Consider the following 21,977-nt stretch of genomic DNA (forward strand, 5'->3'; position numbering starts at 1 on the left):
CATCCCTGTGTGATGTGACCTGCTCACATGTTCAGTGCTTCCTCTGTTTTAGGGGGTCACAAAGTTTGCTGGACAAGTTTATTTTACATGGGAAACCTTATGCTCAGACCACAGATAGGGTGTAATTATAAAAACCATACAGGGCAGCTGATCCAGTTTTTACCAGGCTTTCTAAAAAACAAAAATACATTTCTCAAAGTGTTTTCTTGCTCCAGGTGTGCAAGAAGCTGAAGCTCCAAGTATCCAACAGAAATTGAGCCATCAGTCTTCAAGGATCAGGCCTTTTATTGGCAAAAAAAAGATAAAATTTTTGAATTCTTGTGTTACACTTGCTTGAGGACTGTGGGCTTTTTTTTCCCCCCTGAAAAAGCAGCTTTTTTGGGAGCTGCAGGCATGCTGAAGCTCTCACTGATGTTTTGGCAGAACCAGATGTCCTTTGTGCTTTCTACACCCAAGTTACACCAATTTCATGCCACTGTGACAACCCCCTATAAAACTGCTGTAGCTCCTTTCTGTGTTTGCTCTTGAGAGGATTTAAATATCCATTTTATGTAGATTTTTGTCAAAGTCAATGTTGTGTAGTCCAAGCAAGGCTGTTCAGTTCATCACCTCCTCAAGCCAAATCAATGTGTTAATGGCCATGCTACAGTGCTGGCCCAAGTTAAGGACACAGATTTCCTCCCCTGCTGTAATATTTGGGTGCAAATGGAGCTTGGTATTTTTTGCTTTTAATTTCCCCAGGCACATGAAGGACTGGGGAAATTAGGTACAGAAAAGGTAAATAAAGTCATTGAGTAAGAGGAATGATGGCAGCAGCAGCGCTGTGCTAAATTGGTTTCTTTGAAGTAGTCTGATTGCAGCTGCAGAAATTTCCCCTGCTTGCATGCAGGGAGGCAAGATGAGGTTATTAATTATAACAACGGGCTGGAATTGATCTTAATGAGAAATGGTGCAGCTTGGGAGGAGCTGAGGCTGTGCTGGTGGCTGTGTCCAGGGCTGGGGCTCCAGAAGGACATTCCCCTGCCAGCCTTGTTGCTCCAGAGCCTGTCCCATGATGATCCTGTGCTGCTGAGTCCCTCCATCCTGGGTGTGAACAGGTCACATTGCTGTTGGCCATCCCATCTGGGCCCTGCATCTCAATAACCTGGGACAGGTGCAGGAGGTGCTGCTCTAGGGTGAGACCTCATCAGAAGCTCGTGAATCCAGAGCCTGCAAAGCTTTCGAGCAAAGCTGGAACTTGGACTTTGCTGACCTTGGAACACTCAGTCTGCCTCCTCCTTTTGTATCCCCAGGGATTGTAATTGTTGCCCTGGCAGACATGTGGGAAAGCTGCTCATTAGCTGAGAGCCTTTGGGAATGGTCCTGTCCCAGCGTGCCTGTGCTCTGCCAGCCAAACTGGTTTTCTTCTGAGAGCTCATTTCTTACAACACTGCAGCAATTAAGGTGTATTAAAGGCTAATCACGCCCAGCCTGTTTTTCTCACAAGACAAGCCTTCCAGATTCTGATTCTGCTTTAATGAAGAATGATGAAAGTCTCTTGTCTCCAGTCCATCAGTTCAGGGTAGCTCTCCCTGTGTGTCCCCAGGCTCAGAGAGAAGGCACACTCCTTCCAGGTGTGTGTCACTTGGCACTCCTGCAGCAGCTCCAGTAACTGCAGGTGGGCAGATCCAAAAGCTCTGCCCCTTCCCTCCCTTTTCCTGAGCAAAACTCAGGGATTTCAGCCATGAAGAGGACTCTGCAAGCCATGAGTCTTCTCAATTTCCTTTCCCCATCAAAGCCACACTTTGGTGTGTCACAGGAGCTTTTAGGGTGCCCGTGTCCCAGCTGTGCTTCTGCCCTCCTCCTGTTTCCCCCACACTCTGAACACATTCCTTGGTGTCTCTTTGTGGCTGGTGGAGGATAGAGGAGTGTTCTCTGTCCCATTTGCAAGCACTGAGCTTTGCCCAATTTACAGAGCATTGCCCAATGCTCTCAGGGGTGCACAGGGAGGGATTGTTGGGGTGTCTCTGCAGGGCCAGGAGTTGGACTCATGATCCTTGTGGGTCCCTTCCAGGTCAGGACATTCTGAAGTGATTCTATGAAGTGATTCTATGAAGTGATTCTATGAAGTCTTTTCTTGCCTGTCCCGCAGCAAGATGTCCCCTGTCACCCTCACATCTGATAGACAATCCCGGTTTTTGGGGAGGTGACAAGAGAGTAAATTGCAGGGACAGCTGCAGTTTGAGAGTGTGTTCTGTGGCTTTGTTGGCTGCCAGAAAACTCCTGTGCTGAGTGCACCCTGTACAGCTGGGCCAATGTTTTTTCTCTCAGACCTCTCATTAGCAGAGATCAGCTTTCCCCTGGGAACTTCTCATTAAAACTCCCAGCCTCTTCTCTCCCTGGCTGTTGGAGCACATCTGAGCTGCTGGAGCTGTGTCCAGTGTGGGAAAAAAAGAAACTCAATAGAAACTGTGCTAGAACCATCTGGAGGTTTTGTGCCATGGGACCAAGAAATTCCCAGGAACTGGGACCAAGAAATTCCCGGGAACTGGAGTGCATCATCACCTTGGGAAACTCTTTGTGTCTGTCTGAGCCTCTTGGCACCTCTAGGGAGGGTTGTGTGGTGTTGCTGAGTCTTTTATGGCCCCATTCAGCATCAAGTGCTCACCCTTGCATGGTTTCCTGCTGCAGAATTAGACCTTTATTTCCCCTCCCTTCTGCTTTGATGAGGGATTTTTGCCTGCCACCATTGCTTTATTAAGCAGGACAATTCCAGTTGTCCTGTTTCAATTCACTGCAGGTTATCACCAGTAGAAAATGCAATTTTTCTGCATAAATGTGCTTGTCCTGCTCCTGTGAATGGTCAGGAGCACTGATATGTTCAGAAAGAAGGGATGTCCTGGCCACAGGAGAGTTTGTCATGGAAGGGGACCAGGCTGGTGCCTTGGCTGGTTTTCCATCCCTGACCTAAGCTGTGTTTCTGGGAACTCCTTGAATGTTTGTCCTGAATTGACATTAAAGAGCAAGAGCAGATATAAATATATGATAAAGCTCTGGAGTGCTCAAAAATTAATATTTCAGGATCAAGAAGTCTTTATTTCCTCAAGTGCTCCAACAAAAGGAGGAATTTGTGTAGTTGTAGTTGTTGTGGTTCCCTTCCACCACCTGAAGGGACAAAGGGAGCTCAGAGCAAAGCCCCAGCTCTGGTGCTGGCTGAAGGGGATGCCTGATGTCAGAGGCTGCATCATGAAAGCAGTGACATTTTTGGAGCTGTTTTTGGTGTTGGGGTGTTTTGGTGGTCAGGGTGCTGGAATGTGAGTCCTGCAAGGAGAGGGGGAGGGAGCTGGGCTCAGTCAGGAATTCAACCCAAGTTTCCCTGCTGGAGTGAGTCCAGAGGAGGCCCCTGGGTTGGTCACTTAGAGCTGGAGCCCCTCAGGAGCCAGGCTGGGAGAGCTGGGGGTGCTCACCTGGAGAGGAGAAGCTCCAGGGACACCTCAGAGCCCCTGGCAGGGCCTGAAGGGGCTCCATGAGAGCTGCAGAGGGACTGGGGACAAGGCATGGAGGGACAGGACACAGGGAATGGCTCCCACTGCCAGAGGGCAGGGATGGATGGGATATTGGGAACTGGGAATTGTTCCCTGTGAGGGTGGGCAGGCCCTGGCACAGGGTGCCCACCCTGGATCCCTGGCAGTGCCCAAGGCCAGGCTGGGCAGGGCTTGGAGTGACCTGGGACGGTGGGAGGTGTCCCTGCCCATGGCAGGGGCTGGAACAAGATGATTTTTAAGGTCCCTTCCAGCTCAAACTGTTCCATGATTCCTTGATTAGTTCCAGCTGGAGAGAAAGCATTGCAGGAGCTGCAGCAGGACCTGCAGACATCATCCAGAGGTCAGAGCCAGGCTCTTCACAGCAGCACATGGTGGGAGGGCAGGAAACAACAAACACGGGATGAAACAGGAGAGTTTCAGACTGGGTATAAGGAGAAGCATTTCTGCCCAAGGACAGTCAGTTAGACTGACAGACAGCTGCCCAAAGAGGTTGTGAAGTCTCCATCCTTGGAGCTTTTCAAGACCAGACTGTCTAAACCTGCTGCAATCCCTTTAAGAGACTCAGCTTGAAGCAGGATTTTGAGCTGGAGACCACCCTGAGGTCTCTTGTGCCCTGTTGACTCTGGGATCCTCCATGCCTGCTCCTGTGGAAGTGGGGTGCTGCTCCTGCACACACCTGAGGAGCCTCTGGGTTTTGGGAATGTTTGTGCCATTGCAGTGGGACCTGGCACTGCCTGACATGGATGCTTGGATCCAGTGCTTCAGAAAGTGTGGCTGAGTTTGGGGGGGTCTCTTTGCTGTCTCTGCCCTTGCTCAGCACATCTGGGAGAAAAGGGCAAACAGACAGGTCCCTTCTGCTGCTGTATTTTTATCCATGTCTCTCCAAGACACAATATCCTGAGTTGGAAGGGTCCTGGAAAGCTGGGGTGAAGGTCACTGGTATTAAAGCCTGGTTTATTTTCTTGTTTCACTTTGGAGGCAGGATTTGGAAGCACTTATGCAACCTGCCCTGTTTGGATGATGCCAGCACAGAGCTGGCGACACCTTCCCTTATAACCTCAGGGGTTCAGAAGTGTGAATCAGAGGCTGTTTGTCTCCACTGATGCTCCATAGAAACTTGTACCAAGTGGAAAGTCCCAGCTCCTGGTGTTTCTGTGTTGCTCTGCCAGTAGATCTGCTGCAACCTTCCAGGTCCAGCCTCCCAGCCCCTGCCTGGCTCTGCAAGAGTGAGTCAGCTCAGCCAACAGCATCTCCTCGCCCGGGCTTCATGATCCCAAGCCACGTGTGCTCCTAACAGAGCACTGCCAGAGGGATTCTGAGTGGCTCCTGACCTCCTGCACCCCTTCCTGGTGGGCACAGGTGCCTTCTGCTCCTGCTGGCTCTGGACATGTGGTAGGTCTGTGTGGGAGAAGGCTCAGCAGTCCTCTCTTAGGTCAGGGTCCGCAGTGCTACTGAAAGAGAATTAAATGGGAAATATGAAATAGAAAGCATGGGGTTGAGGGGAAGGGATTCACAGCTCGCAGACATTGAGGCAGGATTTGTTTAGGGGTTTTTGGTAATTTTTCTTTTCTTTTCTTCCACAAAATTTGAGTGCTTTTTCTTGTATTTGTCAGGGAGGATTTTGCTGGGATGCATTGTGTGTCAGAGAGCTCGGGGTTTGTGTTGCTGATGAGAACAATTGATTTTTATTTATTTGTTTATTTACTGCGGGAGAGAAACCAAGCCATAAGTTTTAAGACTTGAGCTGCTCTGAAGGAATTTTATTTAGAGGAACAGCCTGATTGTGTTGCTGTGTGTGATTGACACAATCTCCTCTAATCCTATTGCCAGTGTGGGCTCTGCAGCAGAGCCCTGGGATCTCTCACTCTGATGCCCAGGTCATCTCAAGGTGTTCTCTGGCAGTCCAGGGTGCTTCTGCCCAGGGCTGGGTGCCATCTCCTGCCCTGGAGCTCAGCTGCACATCCCACAGCCCTGGCACACCACCAGCTCCCTGCCAGCAGGAACGATGCAAACTGCAGGTTTTTGGGCTTTTCCCGATTTCCCACCCTGCCTTGTTCCTTGTTTTGCACTGCTTCAGAGATGACTTGGGTCCCAGATGGTGCCCAAAGGTGGTGGCCATCCCTGGGCAGTTTGGTGGCTGTGTAGGAGCCAGGGCTCTGCAGCAGCTGGACACACAGGGCTCAGCAAACTCATCACTCAGCAGAGCCTGGGGCGGGGATATCACTGTCCTGAAGTGGTTTTGGAAGGTGACCAGCTGGAACCTTTTAATCCCTGGAGCAGAGAGGTTCCCTGGGACCTGATCAGTGTGCTGAAAGCTGCCTGCTTGCTAGAGTACTTTCTATATTATTTTTTAAGCATGATAATTACACTGCTGTGATTGCCAAGGTAGGGGCACGCCTGCCAATATGATGGTGCCTCCTGCCAGCTGATGTCTCCTGTCTTGCTTGGGGAGAGCTGCTGTGGTGGGAAGCACAGCCATGTGGATCCATCCCCATCCATGCCACTGGAGGTGTGGGGTTGTAGCCTGCTACCGTGTCCCTGCACCCCAAGGTGCCCTTTTTGTGTGCACCCCAAAAGAGCCTCCAGCAGCTCCGTGCTGCCCGGTAAGAGCCCTGTGTCACCTGTGAGGTGTCCCCCAGGAAAGCCCTCCCGTGGGTGGGTGCTGCCAGGTCCCTGGTTTCAGAGGAGCTCCTCTCCCCCAGGAAGGTGGCAGGCAGTGTTTATCTCAGTTGTGGTTGCTGGGGCTGGAGAGTGACTGTGTTAACACGCAGCAGATGGGCCTGGTGAATAGGTGCTGGAGATAACCCTGTTTCCTCATGCAGCCTTGTTGCCTGCTGGGAAAGGAGCCAGCCAGGCTGTTTAAGGAGAAGTGTGGAGCTTGGACAGGCTGAGGATGGATTTCTCCTTCAGCTGGTTCAGTTTTGGGAGGAGGTTGTTGCTGTGGGACAGAGGCTGCTGCCACAATCCACCATGTCCTGGTACAGGTTGGACCATGTAAAGGCAGGATCCAGCCTGGTGCCCACTGGGATCTTTGGACCCTAAATTTAATTCTATTTCAGGCAGAGACTGGAACTGTCCATCAGCCCTAGGCAGGGGTGTGGGGAAAGCAGGCTGCAGGCTGCTGTGCTGCCAGTTGCCAAGGCTGGGAGGGGGATTGGTGGCTGGGAACCCAGAACTGGGGGCACAGGTGAGGGTGTCCCGTGTCCTCTGCCATGCTGTGGGCCTCCCACTCACTTTCAGGGAAAACCGTGGGGCTGCTGGGCACCACGATGTGCAACAGAAGGCAGGGGAGTCTCCTGCCAAAGCCTGTCACACTGGTGGCCCTGCCACTGCAGGACCTTTGAGGGAAGAGCTGTTGGCCCTTCTGGAAGGCTTTTTGGTTTTCCCGAGAAAGTCAAGTGGGTGGAAATCCCAGCAGCAGCTGGGCAGTGTTAGGGGCCCACTCCTGTTGCAAGGGGTGAGGAGATGGGACCAGGAGGGGGACAGTGTGACCAGAGAATGTCACAGCTCCCCAAGGCCATTCCAGGACACTTCAGTGCCCTGGCTTCCACCTCCCTCCCATCTGCCTGGAGCCTGGATATCCTGCCCAGCCAAGTGAAATGGTGCTGCCTTCCCTGAGCCTGCAGCTTGTTACTGATGCCCCATCAAGCAGGCCTGGGGATGTGCCTCATCCCAGTGTCCCCTCGTGTGGTACTTCTGTCTTTTAGGTAATTCTAGGTTTTCTCCTCTCTGTGGGAAGGAACAGGGTGATTCCTTCCACAGTCCCATGGTGGCACTGCTAGAAGCCTTTCCTTGCTGGGTAGGACCATGTGTGTGTGAGGGATGGATGGGGGAACATTGGTGATTGTTTGTCCCAGTCCACAGAAAACACTGCGGCATCCACATTTTGGGTGGATTTTTTGGAGCCAGTGCTCTCCTGCACCGTGCACACAGCATGGGGGAGGCTGGAGGTGGATGGCACAGGTTGCTGACAGCCTTCCCTTGCCTTTTGCTGATACCTGTGGTTTGATGAACCTCACCAGTAAGACAAATGGATGTAACAGGATCACAGTGCCCTTCATGCCCCCATTGGCTGCTCCTTCCCCTCCTCTGCCTGAGCAATGATCTCCCTTTCAGATGTTGTGGGCATGGTGCTGCCACAGGGGAGAGGGATGTACAGTGGCTCCCAGCTGTAGGACTTGAGGCAGAAAAATCAATGTTTATATTTCTCTTAGCTGGGAATAACTCCAGTAAATAAACACCTTGCAGAGTTCAAATGATGCAGGCACCACATATGAACCAGAATGAATTTTCAAGCTCTCTCTTGCAATAAAATGGATTTCTTGATTTCAGGCTTTATTTAGAGAAGTGTTTGATTTAAGAAGGGAGTTGAAGGTTATATCTGATCTCTGTGAGGTGGAGCTGCTCTTCCAGTGGCTGTGGAGCGTGGTGTGGAAATGGGGTTGGATTGCTGCTGCTGCTGGAGCGTTCCCAGGAGAGTTTCTCATGTACCAGCCAAAGGCAGGGTCACTTCCCTCCTCCCCAGGGGAGTTCTGGCTGCATCCTTTGCCCCTCCAGACCTTGCTGCTGCATTGCAGTCTGCTCAGAGCCTTGGGAAGCTGTGTGTGCAGGTGCTGCTGCTTGGGATTCTGGAGGCCAGCCAGGACCCAGTTCCTTCCACAGGCTGCACCGGCGTCTGGAGCTGTCTGTGCCTGCCCTTTATGGGATTAAACACCCTCCTCCCCTTTGTTCCAGCCACTGTGCTGTTTGAACTTGGTTGTTGTAGGGATGCTGGAGAGGGAGCCAGTGGTGAGCCCACTGAGGTGCAGCTGCCATGACTTGGGCTGCTCTTCCTGGGAAGAGCTGAGGGCATGGCATGGGCTTGGAGGCTCCGTCTGCACAGTTGGCCCTGTCTGTGGTCTCAGGCAAGCAGAGCAGGGTGGAAGGGCTTGGAAGGGGCCTGCTCTGCTGGAGAGAGGCACAGCTGGAGCTGGAGCTGGAGCTGGGGTTCAAGATTGGATTGATGACTTGGCCACCTTATCTGGGAGCAGGAGTGCGTGGAGGGAGGGCTCCCGGCTCCCAGTGCATGCTCAAATGAGGGAGGGCTGGTTTGTCCTTGTGTGAAGGAGGAGGAAGCAGAAAGCTCTGCTTGAGCCCCACCTTTGCTCCAAGCTGCAGGAAGTGACCCCGAGCAGGGGACAAAGGGCACCATGCAGGGCTGGTCTCAGTGTGAGTGCACACATGGCAGCCTGAAAGCACCAGGAGGGCTGCACTGGGGGAACGCTGCTCCCTGCAACCCAGGGATCGCTGTGGTCCCTGGAGCTGCTGCTGCACATTTGGAATATTGAGCCTGCCTAGAAAACAGAATTGTGGCTTCCTGCCCCAGGACAAGGTGGTTCTGTCGTGTGTTGGACCCATTCTCCCATCAGGGTTTCAGGCATTCCCAGGCAACGTTGGAGGTTGAAACCAAGAGCTGTTACAGCCAGAAGGGCATTATGACATCTCTGCTTCACAGATAAGTGGGGAAGCAGCTGGAGCTGGGACATGGTGCTCCTCTTTGCTGAGCTTGGAAGCTGCTGGTGAGCTGTCCTGGAGCTGCTGCTCCCAGGCTGACTGGGCCAGGCTTCCAGCCCCAAAACCTACAGCCAGGTAGAAGCACCTCTGCACACCAAAGCCTGCCTTCCTTGGCTTGGTGGTGTCTGGTGTGGGGTAACACAGTTATCCCAGGGTGGAGCTGAAAGGAGAGGAGGGAGACAGGAACAGAAAGTGAGACGGAGGTGGGGTGGAGCAGAGAAGGAGAAAAGAGTTGATGTTGGAACAGCAAGAAGGCAGAGCAGGGTGCCACCTCCTCCCAAGAGTTCCAAGAGTTCCGCAGTGTGTCTGTGCCCTGCAGACACGCAAAGTGCCAGGGTTGGGCACAGAGATGGTGTTTGCTTACCAGGGCACAACCCCACTGTGAGAATGGGGTCAGTGGGTGCTGAGCTGCTTCTATTGCCCTTCCTGGATCATTTTGGATGGAAGTCAATGCATTGCCATACAGCTGGAGAATTTGTCAGTGCCAGAGGAGCAAGCGCCAATAGAGCAGCGACTAGATTGATGGCTGTTCTCTTCCTGGAAGCAAGGTCCTGACCATGCCAGCCCAGGAAACACGTGGTACCTCTGCCTATTGAGTGGCCTTGGCCTCAGCCTCACGCTGTGTCTTCTTTCTTGCAGCCACTCCCACTCTCCTGGCTCCATGGCTGCCGTGCGCGAGTGGTCCTGCACGCGCTGCACCTTCCTGAACCCCGTGGGCCAGCGGCAGTGCTCCATCTGCGAGGCCCCCCGCCAGAAGCCCGACCTCAACCACATCCTGCGGCTCAGCGTGGAGGAGCAGAAGTGGGCCTGTGCCCGCTGCACCTTCAGGAACTTTCTGGGCAAGGAGACCTGTGAGGTGTGTGGCTTCACCCCTGAGCCGGGACCCGGTGGCTCCCCCTTGCCCGTCATCAATGGCATCTTGCCCAAGCCTGCCGTGCTGATGGAGCCCAAGGGCACGTCCAAGGAGGAAGCTGCCAAGGCAGAAAGCAGCAGCGAGGACTCAGAGGGGAAGAGCCCCGATGAAGCAGAGCTGGAGAGCGGCTGGGCCTGCCAGCGCTGCACCCTGCACAACACGCCCGTGGCCAACTCCTGCTCTGCCTGTGGTGGCCCACGCAAGCTCTCCCTGCCCAAAATCCCACCAGAGGCGCTGGTCGTCCCTGAAGTCATCACCCCGGCCGGGTTCCACATGGCCCCCTCCACCCCGCAGCCTTCAGTCTCCGCAGAGATCTCTGATGGCGATGCTGTGGCCACCCCAGGCCCCGTGGCTATGGAACAAGAGGTGCAGAAGATCCCAGCCTTCAGCCCCTTCTCCCCGGGGCTCCAGAACAACCCCGTGCCCCGAAGCCGGCGGGAGGTGCCCCCACAGCTGCAGATGCCGGGCCCCGAGGGCTCCCAGCCCGCGGCCACGGGCGCCGTGGGGCAGAAGGGCTCTCCCCAAGGTCAGGCCAGGGCCGCCCCTGCCGCACGCTTCCCGGACCTGCTGTCCAACAAACGGCTGAGCGTGCTGGAGGAGGAGATGGAGGTCAGTCCATCCCACTGGAAGTGCAGCTCCTGCTCCCTGCTCAACTCCGCCGGCGCCAGCAAGTGCGAGGTTTGCAGCACCCAAAAAGGCAGCGACACCATCAACCTGGTGGGGGACTCGGTGAGGTTCACCCCGTGCAGCCCCTCCAGCCCCGACTTCACCACCTGGTCGTGCTCCAAGTGCACCCTCAAGAACCCCACGCAGGCCCAGAAGTGCAAGGTGTGCGGCTCCTCCAAGCTGCACGGCTTCCAGGAGCACGGCGGGGAGCCGGGGCCGCGCTGCCCCGACTGCGGCGCCTGCGACAGGGACAGGGACAGGGACAGGCCCGGCTGCTCGTGCAGCGCCAAGGCGCCCTCAGCGCGCAAGGTGGCCCGGCTGTTCCCGGCCCCGGCGGCCGCGGCGCAGGACAGGCCGGGCCAGTGGGCCTGCCCCGCCTGCACCCTGCTCAACGAGGGCAAGGCCAAGCACTGCGGCGCCTGCCACACCCCCCAGCAGTACGTGGCACAGCACAAGGGCCTCAAGCCCCTCAAGAGGAGGGAGAGCATGCACGTGGAGAAGAGGAGGCAAACGGATGAGGGCGAGGCCAAAGCCCTGTGGGAAAACATCGTGACCTTCTGCCGGGAGGTGAGTGCAGTGCTTGTGCGTTCCTGCCTCTCCCGTAGGTCTGGGGCAGCATCTTCCATGCCTTGGGCTCCAGGGATCTTCCCTTGCAGCAGCTGCATGCTGGTTGTTGGCACTGAAATGTCGTATTTTGGTGCAGAATGATCTCCAGGGTGAAAACAGCCCATACAGCCCACTCCTGGTGCAAGGGTGAGGAAGTCTAAAACCTTGCACTAAACCTGTTAATTCTGAAACCCAGTGGTATTTTAGATTAGTGAGAGAGAACTTCTGGGATGAAGGGGACATCCCTAGGTGGTCAGTCCATCTCTTTTCAGTGTCTAGTGGTGGGAAAGGCAGAGAGTGTGCCTAGGTTTGCTGGTGGCACGCTGTCCATGGATGCAGGAAGTCTGGGATGCAGCAAGCAGAGGCTCAGGATGAGAGGGCAGGCAGAGGAACTACTGCCACTGCCACGAACTGCAGGTGTTACAGAACCATGGGCTGGGCCTTGGTGTTCTTGGTTTGGGTGTTGCAAATGCAGAGGTGCAGCACAAATGGCTCCCTCTGTTCTGGCAGGCCAGCTGAGCTGCAGCTCTAGGCTGGCTCTAGTTGAAGGTCTCAGGAGTACGTGCCAGCACACACCTTCCCGCTGTGAGCTATCTGGTCCAGTCACTTGGGTTTCAGCCTCAAACACCACTCTGTTGGCCTCATTTTTTTTCCCAGTGTGGCATTCAAAGCTCCTGTGAATGCTGCTTTCTCTGGCCTCCTTCTGGGGGAAGCCTCCAGCTCTTCTGGACCAGATGGAGAGGGAGTTGCAGTCCCATTTTGACGTACAAACAAGGCTTTTCCTGCCTGGTCTGAGGATCATGTCCATTCCTGTGCCTCCACTGCACAGTCCAGGGAACACTGATGTTTGGCTCAGAGGGGAAGCTCTGAGAATGATCTTGTTTGGGCTTGTGTTTTTTTCAAATTGCTGTGTGTCCTTCCTAACAGGCGTGGGTGTCTTTATAGCAGAGACCCAGATTCTGCTTATCCCCATCTTTTAAACAAGTGAATAGCCTCTTTTGTAGGCAGGGAACATCTGTTCCATCAGGAATCAGGCCTGAAGGATGAATCATGATGATGGCCAGGCTGAATTAGCAGCATGGCACTGCCAGGAAGGGGAGGCTGCCTTGCCCTGTCCCACAGCTGATCCTGTTGTGCTCCTTAACCCACAGGAATGGGCTGTGAGATCCATCTCCCAAAATTCCCCTCCTGCCCAGCCCCAGCTGTGCTCTGGCACTGTTCAGGTTAGGCCTGGCAGCAGTGGAGGACAGCGCTGCTCCTGTCCCTGTGCTCCTGGTCAGGCTGGCAGGGGAGGGCCCTGTGAGCTCCCTGCTGCCCAGGCTGCTCAGCCTTGCCCTGGAGGAGCCAGGCTGGCCGAGTTCTGCTCCGTCTGTTTGTCCCCCTGCCCCTTGTCATGTGGAGCAGCTCCTCTTGCTGCTCCCTGCCAGCATTTCTGCTCGAGCTCCTGCTGTGGGTTTTCCTTCCTCTGCTATTCCAGGGATGCCTTTTCCAACCCTTCTCAGTGTGTGGGCCTGTTTTAGCTTTACTCTTTCTCTTCCTTTGGGGAGCAGTGCAGAGCTGGCCTCTTCCACTTGAATCATGGAATCAGAATGGCTTGGGATGGAAGGGACCTTAAAGCTCATCTCATTCCAACCCTGCCAACCCACCTCACCTTCCACCACACCAGGTTACTCCAAGTCCTGTCCAGCCTGGCCTTGAACACTTGCACAGATGGGGCAGGCACAGCTTCCCTGGGCAGCCTGTGCCAGGGCATCCCCACCCTCACAGGGAAGAATTTTTCCCCAGTACCCAGTCCAAATTTCTTCCCTTTCAGTTTAAAACTTTTCCCTTGTCTCATCACTGCTTGTCCTTGTGAAAAATTGCTTTCCCTCTTACTAATAAGCCCCCTTTAGGCACTGGAAGGGGTCTGAGGTGTCCATGGAACCTTCTCCAGGTGAGCACCCCCAGCTCTCTCAGCCTGGCTCCAGCGCAGAGGGGATCCTGCCCACAGAGCATCTCCATGGTGTCCCCTGGACCTGTTCTAACAGATCCACGTATTTGTTATGCTGAGTCCTCCAGAGATGGACAAAACTGGGGTCTCACAAGGGCAGAGCAAAGGGGGAGAATCCTCTCCCTCGTGTCCTCATAGCCCTGCACAGCAAGTTCCTGCAGAGCCCAGAGATCCGTGTGCAGGGATGGGTCCCAGCCAGGTCCCCAGCCAGGCTGGTGGCTGCTCCTCAGCTGCACGGGGCAGATGCTCCCCTAGAGAGCAGGACAGCTATTAGCTGAAAAACACCCTCCTGCAAAAGAGGAGCTGGAGTTGCTGATTGGGGCACCACAAAGGAAGTATTCAGGTAGGATTGCCACAAAAGAGGAGGTCAGCTACTAATTGGGTGTGCGTAAAGCTAATTTAAATCAGAGCCAGCTTTTGCTGAAAGAATTTAATTTAATTTAATTAACAATAACAAAGAAACACCTGTTCTCATTTCACCCTGTGTTGGACTGAAAAAGCCACCCTTCTCCACTTTGTGAAGTTCTGTGCTTCCATCCCTGTGGTTAATGCCTGTGGGATTACCTGCCCTTCCACCATCCTATTTATTTATGATGCAGCAGCTATTGCAGGAGGCCTGGGACCTGGGATACCTTCACTCTGAAATTGCTTGCCTGGTTGTGGTCTGGCTGAATGCAATTGCAAAAGCTGCCCCTCCCATCCCCCATGGATGTGCCTGGGGGGTGGCACAGGGCTGCCAAGCCCAGCGTGTTCCCTCTGGGGCAGGGACAAGGCTGGTTGAGGTGTGTTGGCGTGCCAGGTGGCTCCTCGGAGCCTTGCTGTTTGCAGGCTTTGCTGCTTGTGGAGGCAGCCAAGGCCCCCCACAGCCCAGCTTTTAGCACCAGCACAAAGTGTGAGACGGTCCCTGCCCAGGGAGGCTCCTCTGAAACACAGAAAGGCAGATTGGAGTCACAGCCCGGAGCTTGAAACCAGAGAGGTGAGCCTGAGGCAAGGCTGAATGCTGGACCTGAAGCACAAGAAGCATCTCTGCTGCTGCCAGCACGCACCAGCGTAGTCCTGCCACCCTGCAGGGCTGGGAAGGGACTGCCTGGGCCAGGCAGGAGGACTGGGGACTCTGCTGTCTCTCAGGGGAGCAGTGTGAGGCTCTCCAGACCCCCCAGTCCCGAGTGGCTCCACTGATGCTCTCTTGCCTTTTGCCCTCACAGAACAAAGTCAATTTTGTGGACGACAGTTTCCCCCCCGGGCCCAAGTCGGTGGGGTTCCCGGAGGGGGACAGCGTGCAGCAGCGGGTCAAGCAGTGGCTGCGCCCCCACGAGATCAACTGCAGCATCTTCAAGGAGCGCTCGGTGAAGTGGTCGGTGTTCCGCACGCCGCGGCCCTCGGACATCCTGCAGGGACTGCTGGGCAACTGCTGGTAGGGGCCAGTGAGCTGGGCTGAGACCCTCCTGCCCCTTCCTCCTTCCCCCTCTTCCTCCAGCTCCAGCTCGGCCGCTCAGCCCTACTCAAACCCCTTTATGCCCCCAGGCTGTAGCCCGTGCTCTGCCTCACCCCCTCCCAGCTCTGTGTGGCTGGGTGGCTTGTGCTGCCCATGCCCTGGGCCCGTGCCCAGTGCTGCCCGTGCCCATGCCCCGTGTGGCCCATGCTCTGTGCCCCATGCTGCCCGTGTCCCATTCCCTGTGCCCCGTGCTGCCCATGCCCTGTGCTGCCCATGCTGCCCATGCCCCGTGCTGCCCGTGCCCCGTTCCCTGTGCCCCGTGCTGCCCATGCCCTGTGCTGCCCATGCTGCCCATGCCCCGTGCTGCCCATGCCCTGTGCCCCGTGCTGCCCGTGCCTCGTTCCCTGTGCCCCGTGCTGCCCATGCCCCATGCCCCGTGCTGCCCATGCCCTGTGCTACCCATGCCCTGTTCCCTGTGCCCGTGCTGCCCATGCCCCATGCCCCATGCTGAGGCCACCGCGCCTGCCCGGTAGGTTCCTGAGCGCCCTGGCCGTGCTGCCCGTGCCCCATGCTGCCCGTGCCCCATGCCCGTTCCCCGTGCTGCCCATGCCCATGCTGAGGCTGCCCCGCCTGCCCGGCAGGTTCCTGAGCGCCCTGGCCGTGCTGGCCGAGCGGCCCGAGCTGGTGGAGCGGGTGATGATCACCAGGACGCTGTGCCCCGAGGGCGCCTACCAGGTGCGGCTGTGCAAGGACGGCACGTGGACCACAGTGCTGGTGGATGACATGCTGCCCTGCGACGAGTGCGGCTACCTGCTCTTCTCCCAGGTCAGTGCCACGGGGACGGATTGCAGTAAGATCCCAATATTACCAGGTAGATTGTGCCTGGGCTCGTCTGACCCTTGCTGCTGGGCCAAAGGCGGCAGCTGTGGTGTTTCACCTCAGAGACACCTTTGGCTGGCTGGAGGTTGCAGCTGGGCACTGAAACAAACCCAGGCTTGTAGAAACTCAGTTTACCTCAGGTGGAAGGGCTTCAGGTGAGGGTGAAGAGGAAAAGGAGACGGATTCTGCCGGAGGGTTAATATCCAGTTTATTCCATGGTCCCAGATGTCTGAATCTTGGTAACAGCTCCAACAGAATGGCGAGCACATGGTTCTGTCTCAATTTAAGCCCAGGGACAGGGGGAGGGAAGGAACAGGTGAGCACCAACCAGGTGGGAGGGACAGGGTCTCAGGGGACAAGGGACACGTAGACAGGCCAATGACCTGAAGAGCATCCTTTGAACTTGACCAACCACACAAGGCCTTGCTGGAATGCTAAAATTGATTGACAGAACTCACTCAGCAAGGGGGCGAGGGGGAAGGGAGAGAGGTATTGCCACACCTGGGAAGGGACTGGGAAGTAAAATAGGGAATGAGCTCACACTGCAACAGGGATGGGGGTGGGCAGTGCTCCAGGGCTCAGGGAGGCTCATGCCAGGCACTCCCAGGACAGGCAGTGGGAAGAGGCACTGCTGGGGTTCATGTGAGGCCCCTGCTTTGTGCTGCATTGAGAGTCATAGAGACACTAAGGTTGGAAAAGGCCCCAAAGATCATCAAGTCCAACCACTGATCAAGTACCCCTTGCTCACTAAACTATGCCATAAAGTACCACATGGACTTGTTTTTTGAATGTTCCCAGGGATGGTGACTCCACCAGTGCCCTGGACAGTCCATTCCATTGCCTGACCACCTTTCATTAAGGAATTTTCCCAATATCCAATCTAAACATCCCCTGATGCAACTTGAGGCTGTTTCCTCTTGTCCTGTCCCTGTTCCCTGGGAGCAGAGCCCGACCCCCCCAGCTGTCCCCTCCTGTCAGGAGCTGTGCAGAGCCACAAGGGCCCCCCTGAGCCTCCTTTTCTCCAGGCTGAGCCCCTTCCCAGCTCCCTCAGCCCCTCCCAGTGCTCCAGCCCTTTCCCAGCTCCGTTCCCTTCTCTGGACACATTCCACCCCCAGGTGCCACTGACCTTCTTGCCCACCTGGGCACACCTGACTCACGTTCAGCTGCCAAGGAGCACTCCTAGGTCCTTTCCCAGTGGATTCTTCCCAGCACTCCCAGGTCCTTTCCCAGCAGGTACTTCCCAGCTGCCCCAGGCCTGGAGCTGCTGGGGCATGCTGTGACACAAATGGAAGATCCAGCACTGGTTGCACCCTGTTTGCAGCTCAGGACATTGCTCTTTACTGTGTCCTCAAGACAGCTGAACTCTTTGAAGCCATAATATCCATCTATTTAGACTCCTTTTGGCATTTCCCAGGCTGCAGTGAAGAAATTTCATTTACAGTTGCTTTTCCCTCACTCCTTGCACCACAGCCCCTTCACTTGCAGGGAAAGCCACCCTTATCCTTCATGTAAAAGGAAAACACTTTAACCTGTGTTTTGCACTGTGAGGGAATGAGGGAAAGCTGTTTCTTTCCTCTGAGGGGAGGTCTGGCAGCTTGGCTGTGCCAGGGAGGGCCTGTGGAGAAGGGAGGGGATGGCACATGGAGCAGCCTGTTCCAAGCCAGTGCCCAGTTGCTCTGAGCACGCTGGGGTGGCATCTGCTGGGGTCAGTGGAGCTCCCTCAGCCCCTCCAGGACATTGCTGTGCCCTGCCCTGCCTGCCAGGCCCAGGGGCTCTTGCTGGGATCATGTCCATGAAGGAGACTGAGAACGTCTCTATTGAAACTCAGGGGGCAAAATCTGCCAAAGAAAACCAAGTACCACTGTCAGGAGGAGACAGGGACTGGGGCTGCTGGCTTGGATTTCCTTCTGGAAATCCAGTCCTCTGGGTTTTGACACACAGCCATGTCAGGACAGGAATCAAACTTCAGAGAAGGGAAGAAGAAGGAGTTTGTGTCTACATTCTGTCTCTCAGTAGACAGAGGATACAAATGCATTTTTTTATTTCAGCATAAGATTTACCCTAACCCTAAAAGGTTTTTACCTTTTCCTTCCATCTTTCATGAATTTCAAGTCTGCTTTTGGAGCTTTTTTTAAGATTGGAGGTTTTCACATGGGCTGGACTTGCCTTGCCTCTGTTTCCAGGAGCATCTGAATCGTGATGAGATTTTTCTGCTGAGTGTTCAGCTGTGGGAGCTGGATGTGGGGGATATAAAAGGAAAATCAGAGTTTTAAAAATAAAGGAAAATCAGGCTCTTATCTGAGCTCCCTGGCTGTGGTTCAGGCAGAAATAAACAACATGGATTTTGTTGAGTGAGGGACCCAAAAACCAGCAAAAAGCACTTTTAAGCTCTCTTTATCCGTCAGAAAGAAATCTTCACTGCCCTCCTTTCCTCTGCCAGCTCTTGGCTGCCACCTGTGAGTCACACAGGCACAATGTACCAGTGATTTTCCCTGCTGCTTTCCAAGCACTGGATACCAAACCCCATTTGCTGGGAAAAAACTTGCATCTTGTAATTAGGGCTTGTAGTTACTCCCTGTGCTGGAGTAGAGGACTTTGCCAGTCCAAGTGTTTGGAGCTTGTCCTTGAAGCAGTGTCTGTTTTGCCTGCGTGGAATCCAATCAGTTGGGTGGGTGTGCTTGGGGAGCCTCCTCTGCCAAAGGGTGTTGGTTTGGGTTTGCATAGGTGTGTGGGTTAAAGGCAGCTGTTCCAGATGTGCTCCACATCACAGAATCCTAAATGTCCTGCGTGGGAAGGGACCCACAAGGATCATGAATCCAACTCCTGGCCCTGCACAGACACCCCAACAATCCCACCTTGTGCCTGATAGTGTTGTCCAAAAGCTCCTTGAGCTCTGTGGGCCTTGGTGTCTTCTTCCATTATTAAATGGTTCTAAGTTCAGGTTGAAGTTGACAGAAGGGTCTCAGGGTGGGCACCCCAGGGTGCAGCTCTGTCAGCACCCAGGCCTCTTGGGTGTTCATTCCAGGACTTCTTCCCAAGGGGAATTGAACTCTGCAAAGAAAACCATGAGCAAAGGGCGAATGGGTCACCCATGGCCAAGGGCAGCAGCTCCTGGCATGGCCTTGTGCTGCCGGGATGGCTGGCAGGGATGGCTGGGAGGGGCTGTCCCACCCCCTGCCCAGGGCTGACGTGTCCCTCCCTGTGTCTGCAGGCCCAGAGGAAGCAGCTGTGGGTGGCCCTCATAGAGAAGGCTCTGGCCAAGCTGCACGGTTCGTACTTCGCGCTGCAGGCCGGGCGCGCCATCGAGGGGCTGGCCACGCTCACCGGGGCGCCCTGCGAGAGCCTCATGCTGCAGGTCAGCTCCACCAACCCCCGCGAGGAGCCCATCGACACCGACCTCATCTGGGCCAAGATGCTCAGCTCCAAGGAGGCTGGGTAAGGTGGGGCAGGAGCAGGGATGCTGCAGAGGGGGTGAGGGAGAACATTCTTGTCTTTAGAGGCTCAGGAGAGGGGTCACTGCATCAGCTGGGGTGGAGTCCACCACCCATGCCACTCATCTGGAGCATTGGTGGAGCTTCCACTCAAAGCTTTAAGAAATTATTTCTCCTGTGATTCTCATATGAAATTAAGAGCTGTTGAACTTCCACTGCACGTCACTGCTGTCTTGCAGGAGTTAGGAAGTGGCACTGAGCCCTTTGCTTTGAGCTTTTCTGTTTTGTGAATGCTTGACCCTGTCCATGTCTCCCACCCATATGTGACATCTTTGCTAATGACACCTGGCTAGCACTGGTCTGGAGGGGGCACAGCCAAAGCAGAGACCTCCTGCTCATCACTTGGGCAGGAGGGCAGCTGGGTTGGCTGAAGGCTGGGGTATGGGGCCACATGGATGGATAGCTCCCAGCACATGGTGTCCCCCTAAACCTGACTGCTGCAGAACTCCTGCCCCAAATAGTGTCCTTACCCCTGCTAGCTTGTCTAGCTGATGGACTACCTGCTTTTCTCTATAGCTTTCTGCCAGCCAACAGAAGTGGGCAGGATCCTGGGGCCTGGTGGAAATTGGGGGAGGTCTGGGGTAAAGCTCCCCTGTGCAAAGCAGCTCTCCTTGGAGCCTGGGCTCAGTGTGCACGTGGGCAAGGAGAGGGAGCTCTGGGGTAGGCTGGGCACTGCCTGGGGAGTGTTGCTGATCCCAGCAGTGTTGTTGCAGAGTGGGAGCATCCAGGAGCCTCCTGGGAGGAAGCTGTCCCATGCCTTGGGTGGCAGGGATGAGGTTCCCCAGGCCAGGCCTGGCAGGACCCCAGGGTTTGGTGTCCCCGTGCAGGTTCCTGATGGGCGCGTCCTGCGGCGGGGGCAACATGAAGGTGGATGACGTGGCCTATGAGAGCATGGGGCTCCGGCCCCGGCACGCCTATTCCATCCTGGACGTGAGGGATGTCCAGGGCTTCAGGTGAGCTCGGCCTGGAGCCTGCCATGCCACTGCAGCTGTTCCTGCCTGCAGACCCAGCAGGAAACCTGGGGATGGATAGCTGAGGGCATGGTGAACAGGACGCTAGGGACTCTTTGGTGTCCCATCCTCATGAACAGCAAGGAAGACACCATTCTAGGGTGTCACATAAATGCTGTTATCATATGAGCTGTCCTTGCCTAGTGCTGGCTCCATGTCCAGGGCTGGAATGTTTGACCTGTGTCACAAGACACAGAGGACTGAGTTGAGCTCTCACTTCAGTGAGGTGCTCAGAGTATTGCTCATCTTTGAATGGAGGGGGGATAGAAATGGGTGCCACCCTGACAGCTGGGCTGCTATAGGAAGCTGTATTTTCAGCCATGTCACTCTCAGCAGCCCCTTTGGGCAGGGAGGGGCAGAGGGAGCAGCAGCAGGAACAGAGCTGCAGGACAGGGACACCTGACGTGGGTGACACATCAGTTCTGGGATGCTGTGAGAGCTTTGGAAGGCAGGAGTCACAGGGTGTCCTTTGTGGGGGGCAGGCTGGGTCTCCCCTCCCTCCTGGGTCTCTGACACTTTTCCCCTTCCCCTTCCAGGTTGCTGCGCCTGCGGAACCCCTGGGGCCGCTTCTCCTGGAACGGCAGCTGGTCGGACGAGTGGCCGCACTGGCCGCTCCCCCTGCGCCACGACCTGATGCCCCATGGCAGCAGCGAGGGCGTCTTCTGGATGGAGTACAGCGACTTCATCAAGTATGGCATGGCCAGAGCAGAGCTGTGGGGCAGGGAACAACGGGGCAGGGATGGAAAATGGGACATGGGGTCATGATGGGGCAGGGATGGAAAATGGGATGTGGGGTCATGATGGAGTAGGCGGGACTGGTCATGCCTAGGGAATGTGGGTGTCCTGCAGCATGCAGTGTGCCCCATCAGGACTGAGCCCAGCTTCCCCACAGGTATTTTGACTCCGTGGATATCTGCAAGCTCCATTCGGACTGGCACGAGGTGCGTGTGCAGGGCATGTTCCCCAACAAGGCCAACGGGCCGGTGACGGTGACGTCGCTGACGGTGCTGGAGCGCGCAGCTCTGGAGTTTGCCCTCTTCCAGGAGGGCAGCAGGTGAGCTGGGCAGGGCAGTGACACTGGGGGGGCTCAGCTTGGACAAAAGGAGCTCAGGGGGGACCTTCTGGCTCTGCACCACTTCCTGATAGGAGTGTGCAGCCAGTTGGGGGTTAGGCTCTCCTTTTAGACAGGACAAGGGGAAACAGCCTCAAGTTGCACTAGGGGAGGTTTAGCTTGGATATTGAGGAAAATTTCTTCACTGAAAGGGTGGTCAGGCCCTGGCACAGCTGCCCAGGGCAGTGATGGAGTCCCCATCCCTGCAAGGATTTAAAAATCTTATAGATGTGGCACTTGGGGACATGGGTTAGTGGTGACCTTGGCAGTGCTGGGTTAATGATTGGTTATTGGTCTTGATGATCTTAGAGGACTTTCCCAACATTAATGATTGCACAATTCTGTGGTTCTGTGGGCCCAGAAGAAATCCAGACACATTGGCATCCCTTGGGGTCACAGAGCTCAGGGATGGACCCTCATCACCATCTCTCCAAATCTTGGGAACTGCTCATGTTTAGCTGGAGCCCAACTCCTGAATGCAGGGCTGGTTCCTGAGGCAGTGGGAAAGCTCTTCCCTGGAACTGCTGCCTGTGTCCTGGGTGACGTGTGACCCTTCCTTCCTGGCACAGGAGGTCAGACACAGTGGACAGCCACTTGCTGGACTTGTGCATCATGGTTTTCCGGGCCACCTTCACCAGTGGGAACAAGCTGAGCCTGGGCAGGCTGATGGCCCACAGCAAACGAGCCGTCAAGAAATTCGTCAACTGCGACGTGATGCTGGAGCCGGGCGAGTACGCCGTGGTGTGCTGTGCCTTCAACCACTGGAGCGCTGCCCTGGCCGGCCCTGCTGCCCAGGGTG

The 21,977-nt window shown here is 55.5% G+C and overlaps 1 protein-coding gene across 6 annotated transcripts in view; it reads left to right on the forward strand.

Moving 5' to 3' along the window:
• CAPN15 (calpain 15) overlaps window positions 1-21,977 on the forward strand; it is a 58,407-nt gene that overhangs the window by 33,143 nt on the left and 3,287 nt on the right. For 5 of the 6 annotated variants that reach the window (XM_074553241.1, XM_074553239.1, XM_074553240.1 and 2 more), the window contains 8 exons: window positions 9,717-11,223; window positions 14,458-14,666; window positions 15,329-15,512; window positions 18,778-19,001; window positions 19,885-20,010; window positions 20,604-20,756; window positions 20,960-21,121; window positions 21,748-21,974. In XM_074553241.1, the coding sequence (XP_074409342.1) occupies window positions 9,717-11,223; window positions 14,458-14,666; window positions 15,329-15,512; window positions 18,778-19,001; window positions 19,885-20,010; window positions 20,604-20,756; window positions 20,960-21,121; window positions 21,748-21,974 (2,792 nt within the window). Of the gene's footprint in view, window positions 1-4,751; window positions 4,917-9,716; window positions 11,224-14,457; window positions 14,667-15,328; window positions 15,513-18,777; window positions 19,002-19,884; window positions 20,011-20,603; window positions 20,757-20,959; window positions 21,122-21,747; window positions 21,975-21,977 lie in introns of those variants that run through there. The other variant, XM_074553243.1, reaches the window with a different exon arrangement.

Source organism: Zonotrichia albicollis, chromosome 16, assembly GCF_047830755.1.
Source record: "Zonotrichia albicollis isolate bZonAlb1 chromosome 16, bZonAlb1.hap1, whole genome shotgun sequence".
NCBI classification, from domain to species: Eukaryota; Metazoa; Chordata; class Aves; order Passeriformes; family Passerellidae; genus Zonotrichia; species Zonotrichia albicollis.